We start from the raw sequence: 14,698 nt of genomic DNA, 5'->3' as shown, positions 1-14,698 counted from the left end.
CTGTATAGTGTGTGTGTGTGTGTGTGTGTGTGTGTGTGTGAGAGAGAGAGAGAGAGAGAGAGAGAGAGAGAGAGAGAGAGAGAGAGAGATTGATCTACTATCTGAGGGATGATATAAACAACTTTTTTGAGGGGGGAAAAGGTGCACATTTAACTATTTTGTTGAAGGGGATGCAAATATTTTCTCTTCTGGTTGCACCTTTGTTTGCAGAGAATACAGCAAACAAGCTGCAAGTTTGGCAGTAAATAGTTAAACCTGTAGAAATCCAAACACAGCAGTAAGAGATTCATTTAGTATTTTTTTTAAAAGATGGCAGTCCCTCTAAACAACAAGTGAGATTTGATTACTACTCTGAATGCTTGAGGCATCTTGCAGAAGGAAACAGAACAGGAAAATGGCTACAAAGTGATTTCCAGAATGGAATTTTTGCAGAAGCTTTCTGCATTCCTGAAACTGGATCTATATATGCAACAGAATAAGGCGAGAATGAGAGGAGCATTCTAGATTGATAGAGGGAACTGTATACCACTGGAGACTGCAGGCAGGGAACCACATTTTTCTAATATTCCCTAGCATTCAAAAAAAATACCATGCATGAAGAAGGCTAGCACAGAAGAATATATAGTACAGAATAGCATAGTTGAGATGGAACCTCTATCCTTGCTATGCCAGACATTTTTTTTCTTTTAAAGGTATGAGAGCATTCAAAAATGGCCACCTGAGTGGTACAGTCCTTTCTACTGCCGAATTCTGCTGCATGTGTGGAATCCAGAGAATTGTGGACATTCCTCAGTGAAAAATAGACAAGCAAACTAAAAGACTGCCTAGGACAGCCATTTTCAACCACTGTGCTGTGGCACACTGGTGTGCCACAAATGGTCCCCAAGTGTGTTGCGGGAATTTGGGAAAGGGTCATTTATCAATAGGACCATTAGGGGATGTAAGCCCCCACTGACAGCACAGTATGCCTTGTCAATTGTCAAAAAGTTGATGGTGTGCCTTGACCATTTCAGTGCCTTGCCAGTGTGCAGCGAGATGAAAAAGGTTGAAAATCACTGGCCTAGCAGCTTCTCTTGCAGCCTATAGTGCTAACATATTAAGTTCTAGAAAACTCATCTGGGAATCCCTGGCAGGCAGGTTGATGATTGAGGATGAGAAGTTTAAAATATCTTGCAATATTGCATCATGCCAGAGTCCTTTCTAATGATATAACAAACTGAGGATTGTTCAAATGGCTTATTTTATTCTTTGCTTCAGATGAGATTTTTAATAGCTTTTAGTGGGATTTTCAAATATTTCTTCCTATCACAATCACCTGCTATTTTTCTAGGGAAAATCTAAGGAAACATCTTTCTAAATGGGCTAGTCTACTCCTTCCATGGGGAAACTGGTACTCATTTATTTTTGTTTCACAGGTTTGTCCTGTACTGTTTAGCTTCTACAACTCAGGTAGCAACAGAACTGGATAACTATGGAAGGATAACAATGCAGTAACATGAGTTTCATTATATCAAAGAAATGGTAGTGGTTTAGGGACTAAAAATACAATTTGAGAAGGTGAACTGTGATCCTAAGAGAAATTTCAGGGACCAGTAAGGACCACACATGCTGGAGGTTCCCACATTTTTCAGTACAGCAACAAGAAGCTCTGCACTGCTCCACTCAACACCATCAACTACCACATGGGGAGAGGAAAACTCTCAACAAGATGACCACATCTCATGTATTGCATTTCTAAGAGGTTGGAGGGGGAGGAGACAATGACAACCCAGGATAAAGCAGCTTCCCAATTTCCTCTAAGTGTCAGGAATTGTTTTCTCAGTGGCACTGAGAAAGGGGACTATAGGTTATTTTTTAAAATGGCAGAAGCCCCACTGTGCACATTGAATTCACCACGTAGCTGTTGTCTATGGATATCGGGTCTATGATTAACCTCATCAAGCTCCATTTTGCTGTTGGTGGGAGACTTTAAGAACATAAAAAAGTCAAATCCTGCTCATCAAGGATTTCTAGATAGTAAATGCAGTCTTCTCATTTGAGCTGGAAACTGGGTTGTGCCCTAGCCAAGCAATTAGGTGCAAGACTGGTTTCATCTCATTGCTTGTGAGCCAGGGATGGGGAGAAGTGGGTGGAGGGAGAGGGTGGCAGGGGAGGGTGTCAGCAGGGTTAGTGCCAGCAAAGAGGTTCTGCCATACATACCACCCAGATGCAAGTCGATGAGGTCACTGTAATAAGACTCTCCCCAATAGTCTATAACAAGGAATCGGTGAAGAGAGAGAGTTATTGGATCAAGTACCCATCCCTCCTGGCCCTCCCTACTCCCTGCCCAGAATTCAAAGCAGTCTATAAAAAGAGAAATGGCATAATATGAAGCAGACAGGGAAAGAGAGAGACAGAAACAACAAGAAATCATGCGACTTCATAAAATATATGCACATACATATATATAAATATATATAGGGTATATACTGCAAAGACAGGGAAAGAGAACAACAGCTCCTGGTAAAACAGGCAGGCAAGGCAGGAAAGGAATTAACTTCTAGGAGAAGAAGGGGAGCAGGCTGGGCTTTGGACAAGGGCTTGTCACCTAGGTTGCTTTGTACCAGTCTGTGGCAATGCAAAGTTGCCTTGGGGATGTCTGGAAAGGTCCACGAACATTCTCCCAAAGCAAGGGAGCTCCAGAGAGGGGAAGAAAAGGAGAGCTGGACTGGGCACCTACTTCTAGAGAGTAGCCTTTCCATTGCATCCTTCAATTATTCAACAGTAGCACCTGCACACTCCACACAGTTCATGGTTGGCAACCTTTTCCTGGAAGATTTTTTTTTTTAAATTTGGGAGCAAATTCACCAACAGGATTCAAAAGGAGCCTAGGATCTTACTCATGAGATTGTCCCAGGAAAAACTAACCAATTCCCTGCTAAGTATTCTCACACATATGCACTCATGCAAACATTTTCTGAAAGCGGCAAAGGTAACATTAGTATTGGTCCACTGAATACATGGACAGTATAGAACAGACCCATGGGGAGAAAGGTGTCTGTAATGCTAATTTGTTCCCAAAGATGGCCACTATTTTCTATGAAGAGTATATATTCACACAGAGACACCCCCCCCCCCCCAAGTGTGAATAGAACCCTCAGGGTGTATTTATGTGCGTGCCTGCCCATGCTAAGGTTCTTCTAGGCAGAGACATCAAGGGAGAACTTCTTTAAAAATCACACAAGTTTCATAGCAGTGTTCAAAAAACGAAATACAAATATTATGTAATATTAAAGCAAAACAAATCAGTCAAAACTGGTTTCTTTGAAACAAGAGCCTTATTAAAGCAGTAGTGAGTATATGAATAAGAAACTCCATTGCAAATATAAGCATGAAACTCCAGATTCATTTACTTAGCTCAAACAAAGGAGAAGGTATGTATGATTACTTCAGGTCCAAGACCTCTGAACCACAAAAGACTTCCAGCCTGGTTCTTTTCAAAGCAATACTAGCTTAAAACACTTTTTGGGTGGCCCAGAAGGGAATGAGAAATAAAATGTTAACTAAGGTGATATTTAGTGCCTCCTTTCTTGGTTTCAACACTAAGGAAGTGTTTCAACACTTTGTTTCAAGCCTAGTTCAAGAAAGGGTATTTAAAAATTGAGCCTTTGCATTAAGCTTTCACTTGGGATGGAGACTGCCTCTTCCTTTTGGCAGGATGAGATGGCTTGCCTTAGGTGGAAGATATTTTGGGGTGCTGTTAAAAGGCTGTAAACAATCAATTATTCAGTTTACTGTGGTGTTTTGCAAGTGCTAGGATCAAGGATTGGTCACTGGCCAAAGGTTCACACGCCTAAGGAGGCCTAGCTGGCCAGGCCAACCCTTGAGTGTGTCATTAGGGGTGGGTGGGGTCCAGTGAAGGACTTTGTCACAGGGCCCTCAACAAGCTGGCACTATCTTCTGCCACAATGCAGAGGGTACCACTTGGATTTTCTGCTTTAGGGGGTTGAAGTGTCTTGGGTTACTCCTGATTATGGATTAGGGCCATTTTTTTCCACCTCATAACACACCAACATAGAACCTCTCTTCTCCAGCAACACCCATTACTAGCTGTTACAAGAGAATGAGGCTTTGCAGGTGTTGATGCAATAATCTTTGGCTCAGACCAAATGTGCAGAAACTCCATGGAAATGGGCATTTGCCACAGAATAAGAGCATATTTGGATGCAAAATCAACGTGGGTTTCCTTACCCATGAGTCCACTGTGAATTTTCTCCCACAAAATATCCAAGTAGCCTTTTCATGTTTTATTCCACGAGTTCCAGTTTTTTCACAAGTTTTGAATGTGTGTTAGGAACACTCATGTGGTTGTCAATATCATAAGTTCCTAGAGGAAGTGAGAGAGCACCCTAGCAAGGTTCCTCCTTGCTACAGCTTGTTCTCTCAATTTCAGCTTTAAAGGCCAGCCCTCTCCCCATTCCACTTGTGGGAAGTAGCAGAGAAAGGTACAAAAGCATACCTAGCTTGAATCCTGAACTGAAATCTCAGGATCTTTGGATGACCCATGATGGAGGCCAGGGCCCATGAGAAGGAGGTAAAAGGATAATTTGTACCAGGACCCAGGGTGAAAAGAAAGGGCCCAGAAATTTCCTGGGGTCTTACATTTTCCAATCTCACATGGATTTGCTGCCCACATGGAATGCTGGGGGCACTACTGTGCACATGGTAGCAGCTGCTTCCAAAAGCCAAATGCACTGGGTTGAGGAATGCATACATGACACTTCTCAACACAGTGTCAAATCTGGAAGGAAACAGGCCTGCTACAGTAGCTCTTTGGCTTGTGGATCCACTTACCATGAAGGAATCTATAGGAGCTCAGGGACACAGCAGCAGAAGTAAGTTTTGATACACAAAGGACACTTTCCATTCTAGTGTGAGCCTAAATACGACGATGCTAACTTTTTACAATGATTTTCTATATTTAAAAGATTTTAGGGAGACTTAGGAGTGTATTTGGTTTTCCATATTACTGAATCTAGTTGCTGATGCCATGCGGGCAGGTAGACCTGGACTCTGCATTGGGAAGTCTAGTCCTAGACTCCAAAGACTATTCGACTGTCACCACCTTCGCCACCTGTTTCACCCATGTTCTGCCTGCCCCTATTGCCCCCTTCCCCCGCTCTGTTTCACCCCCTCTTTGGGAAGGGACCCAAAAAAAACTTTGTACCCCCTGATAAAAATCCTCTCAGAGGCCCTGATGGAGGCAGCCAGTGTTCCAGCTGCTTCAGCCACTTCTGACAGGAGTGAGGGGCTTTCCTCACTAACGGAGAAATCCTTTGTGGAGCAAGCAGAGCCTTCATCAATATTTGGTAGGAAGAGGCTGTCCAGGCAGTTCTCACTGAAAGTTACCGAAATGTGGAATATAGTTCTGCTATATTTCGGAGATACTCAAGGGTATGGTCTACTGGAGGGACTCTGACATATGCAGGAGCAAAGCCAAGGAACTATAACCTGGTGTAGGAGGGCAAAAGCTTGTCCAAGTGCTCCAGGACAAGAATGCCTTTGACATCCACTCCTCTGAGTGGACTATAGGATGGTGGTATCCCACACGAGCGGCTTGGGGATGGTGCAGCAGAGGAGGCATGCTGCTGTGGTAAAGATCATGGGGGAACAAGTGAAGGGCAAGGAAAAAGTGACCCTGAGTCTGGTTTTTGTCGACTTAGAGGAGTCTCCCTCCCCACAGCCAGGACTTTCTGCATTGGATGACTTGCCTCAAGCCTTGAGAGACGCAGACAGCCTACTGCTGTTTGAGCCACTGTAATAGATTACTTCAGAACCAGAAAATTACATATTATCCTCTGTGAAGAATACCTTGGAAAGTGAGTGACAGCAGCCAGTCAGAAGGAGCAGGGAGAGCTTGAAAGGGAGGTGAGTTCTCCTACAAATGAACCTTGAACTTGTTTGGAGGTTCTAGCAGGGGAGCGCAGCTATTGTATAGACTAAAGAACGGTACACTCCTTCCATCTGGGATGGCCATCCTCTCCCACCGAGCACGCAGCTTCGGGAGGGATGCACACTGAGCAAAGAGGGAGGAAGGATACACCTGCCTAGCCAGCCAGATCAACCAAATCAACACTGGCAATCAATGGGGTGACAGACATCATAGCCAGACCACCCTCACATCTGAGATAAGTTAATGACTAGACGAATTCTGAACTATTGGAAAGCAAGAGTAGGGTGGCCAGTCAGCAGGAGCAGATAGAGCTGGAAGCGTGGAGAGCCAGCCACATTTATCACAATAAGAACCTGAGAAGCACTGCACTAGGTAAAACCGGCTCTCTGTCACAGAAATTGGTCAATGGAGACTTCAGGTGACTGAGGTGGAGAGGATGCAGCATCTGAGGAACAGGCAGAAGCAGCAGCCTCTGAGTTCTCCTACTGACCTAGATAACTAATGGGCTTCCATATAAGGCACCTTGCTATGATCCTAATACTTCCTCCTGCACTGTCTTCCTGCCTCTGAATGCCCCCTCCCCATTTGCAGCAAAAGACTGCTTCAGAAAAGTGTTTTTTGTTTTTTTTTTGGCCCCAGGGAAAGTGTTCTCTCCCATATGCCATGATCCCAAGCAGGATTGGCCACCACAGCACTTTGCTTCCAATGCTAATGATGGGATTGACATAATGTGTTGTTTGGTTCTTCTTTTCTACCTGCCAGCACACTAGCATTGCACACAATTTGGGTAAGATAATATCCCGACTTGTCTCTTGAGCTCTTTAGTCTCTGGTACTACCAGATGCGAGGGCAGAGTGACAGGGAAAGAAATGAGTGTGTCAAGAATATGGGATGAGAAAGTCAGCATTTATAGGCTGGCAAGTTTGAAGAGAATCCATACACAGATGCACAGAGATACAGCAATCTTTGTATCTGTCTATTAGCCCTGACTACTGCAAGGCACTGACTACTGTGACATTTTTAGAGATATTTCTCATTCTCCTTTCTCTTGCTTTGTTTATTAAGTCAAAAAGATTATTAGATTTCAGGTGATGCTAGCTCTAGTCCTGGCAGTCAGTGCTAGGTCATTCCTCTAGGAAAATCAGCCTGTTCAGTTAAACTGTTTAAAATAAACAAACATGGACGTGATCTTTGAGTGGCAGGGCAATGATGTGCATAGCAGAGGTTGTACTTGAGATCAACTCCATTTATTCCTGAGGTCCCTCTGCAGCTTAAGTTCAGAAACTGATTTGGCCCAGTAAGTTGGATTAATGAAGTCAAGTTGTGCCACAGGGTGACACTATCAGGATGCAATCCTAACCACTTATGCCAGTGCTTTCCAGCACTGACATAAGGGCAATGCAGCTCTGAGGTAAGGGAACAAGCATTCCCTTACTTTGAGGAGGCCTCCGTGAGTGACACCCAACTGCAGGATGCAGCACAGGTCCCATTGGTACCGCTATGCCAGTGCTGGAAAGCAATGACATAAGGGGTTAGGATTGCACCCTCATCCATTAAGATTTGTCAGAGCCTGGACATCTTCAGATAGAGGCAGGTAAAACTGTTTCTAAGAGGAATGGTATTTGGTGGCTAAGGTGGGAAGAAGAGGTTCATTCTACACTGTCTCTGACATTGTTAAATCGGTCTTGAAACATGATGTTAGGATAGTTGGAATACAAATGGAAAGAAATACATCATAACTGACAGCCCAAACATATCCACACTTTCCTGGGAGTAAGCCCCATTGACTCTAATGGGACTTACTTCTGTGCAGACATGCAGGGGATTGGGCTGTAAGTCTGCTGTGAAGGTAATAATATCTGTTCTTATCTCTTTGTCAAGTTAAGTACCACATAAAACAAAGCAGAACTTCTGAGCTGTAATGGGAGGAAAGTCACTTTTGCAGTAGTCAAGCTAAGAGCAGTTCATACAAAAGGATATGGCTGCTTCACCCAAGTGTTCACCAGATAGGCAGCCTCTTACAGCCCCTGGTGTATGGAGCATATGAAATAACCTGCGCCTGCAAGTCGGACAGCCAGACATTGTATTTGCTTGTACTTGCCTCAGAGGGAAGAAGAGGCAAGTTGGGATACATCATGAAGAAAAGTATCACTTAAGTGTCTTTTCACCCACAAATTAGTGTAGAACTAGACATTACAGTAGACATGGGGCTGCTTCCATTTACTTCTTAACTCTCTGCTTGCTTGCATAGTCTTCTGTAACTCACTGTGACACACATACATCAGATTACCCAAAACCCTCCACAGAGAGTGGTGGTTTATGAACACAGTCTGAATGAACCTGCACACTATCACCTCTTCTTCCTCACCAAATACTGGTAAGGAATCCAATTCCACATCAATTCACTGGGAATCCTAAGCACGGTTTACAAACCATAATATGAAAGTGAGATTACATTCCAGTTTCATACCCTCATTTGTAAACCATAGTAACCACAGTTCCTGGCTCTGAACCAGTGATCCTCAAACTTTAGGAGTTTGTGGACCACTGAGGCAAAAACTGGAATCATCATGGACCATGTGCCCTCACCCTCTCCACACACAAAATACAATTAAATTTGTAATAATCAGAGAAGATTTATCAGAGATTTATTATTTATAGAACAGATTTGTGGGTTGTTGCTTTTGTTGTTGGCTGCACTCTCAGTGGTCCATTCTCTGCCCTCTCAGATGGTCCATGGGAAAGTGTCTTCTGAGTGAGTGCTCCTGCACGGACTACCAGAGAGGGCAGAGAACAGACAGCCCACAACTGCAGCTGACACTTCAGTGCCAGCTGTGGGCAATCCATTCTCCACCCTTTTTGGTGGTCCTTGGGAGAGTGCTCACTCAATGACACACTGAAAGTGACAGAAGGCAATCTTTTTTTGAGACCATGCAGACCACTTCTCAGGGTCTCACAGACCACAGGTTGGAAACCAGTGCTCTACTCATTGCACAGAGCTGCTGTTTTAGCAAACAAGGACTGACGCAATGCAGAGCGCAGGAGAAAAGGGTAGGAGCTGTGTGGAAGTGAGCAGGCTTTCAGGGTCTTACAGCTGTGTTTGTCAAGTTATATCAACCTAGCCCATGTTATCATGTAGTGAGTTTTCCTGCTCTGGCCAATGTAAGCAAGTGGAAGGGAAGTGAAGAAACATCCAACTTGAGTGTTTCACATGGAGCATTTTAATAGACCTTACAAGAAGGGGAGAAATAGACACAGGAATACTCTTTCCAGCAGCAGCATTGTGCTGCAATGTCTAGTTCCACCCAGAATCTCCTTCACCTACATCAGTTCTAAGTATCATTTATTAAACCTAATCATCAGTAATTCTGCTCATTCCACTAACAACAGGATCACCCATTGTATGAATTTCAGCTCCACACATTTTGGTTGTGCAGGGAGCACATGGTACTTGCTGGGGTGTTCTGTGATGGTCCCTTGTGAGGATGCTAATGTCAATTCACTGCACAGTGAATTAAAAGCCACAAACCACATCAACTTCTTGAGGTTTTTCTTCCTCCAGCTTGAGTGGGGACTTCCTTGCTATAACAGTTCTATTTCTCAAATCAACATATTGATAACCTTAAGCTCTTCAGATGAAGTAGTGAAAGGTATTTTCAGAACAAATGTGAAGAAACCTCCCATGAAAATAGCTTCACAGGCAAAGAGGTCTAAGATAGGATAGAGAAGGGGGAATTGTGAACTTTAATACAACGAAGAACTGGATAAGAAAACCATTTGCAGCTTAGAAATTGTAAATCAAGAAACCACTTGGAAGTCTTCATAGGTAACAAATAGTTATGAACTTTTGTATGAAATTTTAATAAGCAAAAAGACACAATATCGAATGTTTGAAAATACCTGCTTCTCCCCTAAGGGCCTTCTCAACAGCCACTCCCCTCTCCTCCAGCTGCCTTTGTTTCTCTTCCACTTGCTCCAGTTGTCGTTGGATAATCTGTAGGAGAAAAAGAGCGACACATACACACACACACAGATTCCAATTGTCTTTAGGGGTCACACTGATAGGATACTAGAACCCTTGAGGATTCTAAAGCCGATCAATGGCATTCTGCAGCTGTCCAGAAGACACACAAGAGAATTCCTTGAGGCTTCATATAATCCATTAACTCCTGTTGCATGAGGAAGGGTATCTGGGAGGGTACTTTCCCATGTGCATCATTTGGGAACATATCATACAGTGTGTCCCTGGAATGATAGGTGCAGAAGCTGCACGTGTGTACTATGGAGATGGCATGTGTGAGAAGTATTGCCTCAACCAGTGGGTCACTAGGGGGTGCGGGCCTCACCGGGTGACCCGTACGGGGGGGGGGGGGGTACACCACTGCTGTCCAAAATGTTTAAAATGCATAATTTCATGCAATATCTCTATTCTATCAAAAGTTATAGCCAAAAAACCAGCAGGGTGGGGTGATGGTGCAACATCATACCCACTGCACAGGGCATTGACCCACTGATTGCATGGGAGGAGGTCCATCGTTGGCCTCTAGCACCAGGTGATGCAAACCCTACTGATGCCACTGGCCTCAACCCACTCTCAGTCCCCCAATCCACCATAAATTTCAATACATTTGAAATCTTTTCCATGAGGCCTTTGGTTAAACCAAATGGATACACAACCGAAAATGACAAATTCATTCCACAGAGTTTTTAATGGATGATTGTAGTCTTGCTGCTTTTCTGCTATTATTGGTGCTTTTACTGACATTTTATTAGTCTGTGATTTTTAGTATTTATTATGTTTAAATTTAATGTTAATTGCTGAATTATACATGTTTAGTAGTTGCTGCCTTGGAACTTTTGAAGAAAAGTGGTGTCAGGGAAAGAGATTCCCAAGAGGCTAGCTGACCAGCTGGGTGTAAGCATACATGCATCCCTTCCTGCTCCCTGTTTTCACTTTACTGGACCAGCAATGAATTGGGGAAAAATCCTTGGTAGTTTGTATCCACTGCCAGCATTCTAGACTACAGAGACAAGGCAAAGGAGGGCTGTCAAGGAGGGCTGTCTGACCTTGCACTGAATGAGTCACTCAGTCAACTGGTAGAGAACAGCCCACACTTCCTGTGTACTGGGAAATATATAACTTTGCTTTGATGATGTCATCAAGTTACCTGATTGGAGGAGTGGAATCCATGTGGTCACTCCATCCTACCCCAATGACCTAGATAGAGAGGTTTGGTTACCCAATCGCTAAGTGCATGACAATCCTGCAGGAGGGGTGGCCATTACAGACAAGGAGAAAAGATGAATCCACACCCAGCAGGTTTGGGGAGTAACAAAGTTTCCAGCAAAGGATGGTCCAGCAGCTTTTTTGGCCGCTGAACCTGCACAGGAGCTTTTGGGGAGTCCAAAAACACAAATGGGCAAAAAGGTGGTTGGGGGAAGACCACCTTTTTGCCCATCAATCACAGGTGGATAGGAGCTTTTTAAATGAAATAAATGAACAGTGTTGTGTCGTCTTCTCCTGCACCTCTCAGAAAGTCCCCCTAGATATCAACAATTTACAAGAGTGTCAATAGTAAGAGGACATCACCCTTTGTTGGCAAGCAAACTTTAGAGCAGGAAAAGGCAAGACAAGTGAAAGGGATCCTGCTGAGTGTGTACTGAGTAACAGGTGGAAATGGTGAGAAAAAAGTTCACCTACAGCACAATCTGAGGCACATGTACTTGGAAGTAAGTCCCATTTAATTCAATGGGACTCACTCTCATGTAAGTGTGTATAGGACTGCCACCTTCACCCATTTTTGCCTGGCCCACAGGTTTACATACTTGGTCCCTGTTGCGTATATGCAGTGCTGGGAAGAAATGGCTTAATGTTGCTGACAGACCACTCCACAGGCTTAGTCCTCGAACCTGCAAGATGTTGACTCTCAACACACATGACATATTGCCCAAATCAGGCAGCAAGAGGTGTGGCTAATTGTGGTTAAAAGATCAGGACCACACCACAAGATAGACCAATAAAGCCTGAGTTTCCTCTAAACACGGATAGGTGTACACACTTTCCTTTGAAATATTTTTCCTTAGTTGGTGAGATGCAAATCTTTTCATGCCACATTGCTGTAGTGTGCCCCAAAAAAGTGGGGACAAAACGTATGCCAGTACCTGAGCCCTGTGTAGCCTCTTCAGCTCCTCCTGCTTGGCTTGACGGCGAGCCGCTTTCTGCACTCGCTTGGTGAGTTTGGCATTGAGCTCATCCTCAGTGTACGCTTTCTGTAGTAACAAAAAGAGGAATGCATTTTTGCATATTGCAACCATCATCAGCCCAAATAACTTGGGTCAGAACGCGTTTCTTCTGCCCTGGGGCACTGAACTATTTGCTAAGCCTTTCTGCTTAGCAAGCAAGCTTTCCATCCATATGGGTGCTAAAAATACAGCAGCGGGCCTTGGTGGAAGACTAAGACATGAAAGAAGAGGCGTGAATCAGGTGCAAAGCTGTGATTTTGCACAGAGCTTGAATTATAGCTGCATTCTTCTCAGTGCTCATTACAACCTCAGTGCTCAATACTAAATAGTGTGGTTGCCTGGTTTCACTTAGCTTTCCCACTAAAGACATAATCCTGCTGACTTGTAACACTTGTCTGTCTTGCCTTCATAATGGACAGACCTGAAGAAGGGGTTAATTTGCATTATCAAAATATGAAGAGAAGTGGGCTGTGCAGATCTGTGCAAAGCACTGCCTATGGTGAAATGCAGGTTTGATTGCACTGCCACTTAACTAGTTTGTGGCACAACACACATTTCCATAACCCCTAGATTCTATCATTACAGCTGGAGAAAATGGATATTTGAATGCTTACCCATAATTTGAAAAACAACATTCATATAAACAAGAATGTCAGAAAGAAGGCTAGGCTAGAATCTTTTTGGTTGATACACTAACATTCCAAGGAACTTGTAACTTGGGGAAAGCATACTGTCAGGCATAACTCTAACCACAGTTTTAAATGGCATTTGTGTAGCAGCAGATGCATCATATGGGTGTATATAGTTTGGCTGTAATTTTGTGGGATAAATTGGCCCTAAGTGGCTACAGTAAACTTTAGAAGATGTTGGAACATACGTTCAAAGACATCTTGCCAGGATGACTAATACACATAACTAGCTCCAAAACAGACATGCAACTTGAAGAGTCGCTTTTGGAACTGAGTGATTCACACATCTATGCTGAAAGGATATTCCTATATTTCAAAGGATATTCCTATATTTTAAATCGTGACAGGGAAATAGCCTTCCACTGATATTAACAGCTAAGATGATTTACAAGCATTGCTAAACAAGGAGTTGGTAATACCGTCACACCATTTTAGAGATCAATTGAATTTCTGAATTCAGGGTGGCTGAAACCCTGATCAAGAAAGGAATTCCTATGACAATGACTATCAGAGTTTAATAGTGCAAAAAAGCTGTCACATCAGTGGTAACTGCTTCAGGGGCCCATTACGTCCAGAACTGTCAATTCTTTCTTGACACCTATGATTTGGCTAGAAAATACTTAAAAACAAATCATAGGAAAAGCAAATCAGTGAACTGCATTCTTCGTTCTTCTGTTCTTTGAGACTTGCAAAACTAAACAAAGGCTGCTACTAACATTACACTTTCAGACATAAAGACCCAGACTCCAGCATGAAAACATGCATTTTGTAATGTGAGAATGCTTGCATCTGTGTCTTTTCACTTGACCCCATACATGCATCTGGAATGCAGGTTTCCAAAACGCATGTACAAAGCCCAAAAGACATATGGGTGACCACTCCCATATTACAAAATGCACACTTTCAGAGACGTGTAGTTCGTCATGTACCAAATGATATCATGAACCCACTTCTGCCTGGCCCACTGGTGTATACATTTGGTCCCTGTTGCATATATGCATGTTGAGCAGAAATGGCTTAAGAGCTGATCCTATTGACCTTCACACTGGTGTTCTGGGCCCACTGCCAGCACTGAGTGTCGTAAAAGTGCCATTAGGCACTCCGGTGTGGCAATGAACCACAGTGCCAATTGGCACTTGGCTTCAACACTGGGAGGATGCACTGCGGGAGCACAAGGAGATAAATATCCCCGTCTGGCAGGGTTGGAATTCTTAAAATAAAATTTTTTTTTTAAAGTGAATCCTATGTTGTGTACTCCATTATCCTCACTTTTCCACTACGTGCATATATAATAAACAAATCTACCCATAGATGGTAACAACCATACCATCTCACAGAATCTCAGTTTACACCACATATTTGCATAAAGTCAACTTTATCTAGCGAAAAATGTCCTAAATAAAATGTAGAATTCTTTTTTAAAAATGCAAGCCAAAACAGTCTTGAAGATCAGCTGAGATTCTCCCTGATGGATTCTTGATGCACATATTGCATGCATTCTAAGTGGGCACTGAGGTTTGGGACGACATTTTCTTGGAGCTGATCTGTTGTCCACATTTGTTATCCATTTCATACATGCACAGTCAGGTGTGAAGTTAGTACAAATGAAAGCAGGGAGGCGGAAATCATACTACAGTTCTGCCAGGTTAGTAATGGACATGCAATGCAACCATGGCCAGTTAATGAGAATGGAGACACTACCTTTGATGTGTATGACCTCTTGAATGCCAAGGCGTGTGGTACGTAAATCGACTGGGAGGGGGAGGGAAGGGAATAGCAAAGGCAAAAAACAAAAAAACAAAACACACACATAAAATGGAGCAAAATCAGTTCA

General features: G+C 43.3%; 1 protein-coding gene across 17 annotated transcripts in view; it reads right to left on the bottom strand.

Moving 5' to 3' along the window:
* Nucleotides 1–14,698, bottom strand: part of MICAL3 (microtubule associated monooxygenase, calponin and LIM domain containing 3) — a 257,846-nt gene that overhangs the window by 17,321 nt on the left and 225,827 nt on the right. For 12 of the 17 annotated variants that reach the window (XM_066633712.1, XM_066633708.1, XM_066633721.1 and 9 more), the window contains 3 exons: nt 14,566–14,616; nt 12,095–12,202; nt 9,833–9,926 (listed from right to left, as the gene is read on the bottom strand). In XM_066633712.1, coding sequence (XP_066489809.1) covers nt 9,833–9,926; nt 12,095–12,202; nt 14,566–14,616 — 253 coding nt within the window. Of the gene's footprint in view, nt 1–2,199; nt 2,251–9,832; nt 9,927–12,094; nt 12,203–14,565; nt 14,617–14,698 lie in introns of all 17 variants that reach the window. The other 5 variants (XM_066633717.1, XM_066633727.1, XM_066633718.1 and 2 more) reach the window with 3 other exon arrangements.

The sequence above is a fragment of the Tiliqua scincoides genome, chromosome 7 (genome assembly GCF_035046505.1).
Source record: "Tiliqua scincoides isolate rTilSci1 chromosome 7, rTilSci1.hap2, whole genome shotgun sequence".
Taxonomy (NCBI): domain Eukaryota; kingdom Metazoa; phylum Chordata; class Lepidosauria; order Squamata; family Scincidae; genus Tiliqua; species Tiliqua scincoides.
Note: the sequence above shows the minus strand (reverse complement) of the source record. Positions and strands in the feature narration are given on the sequence as shown.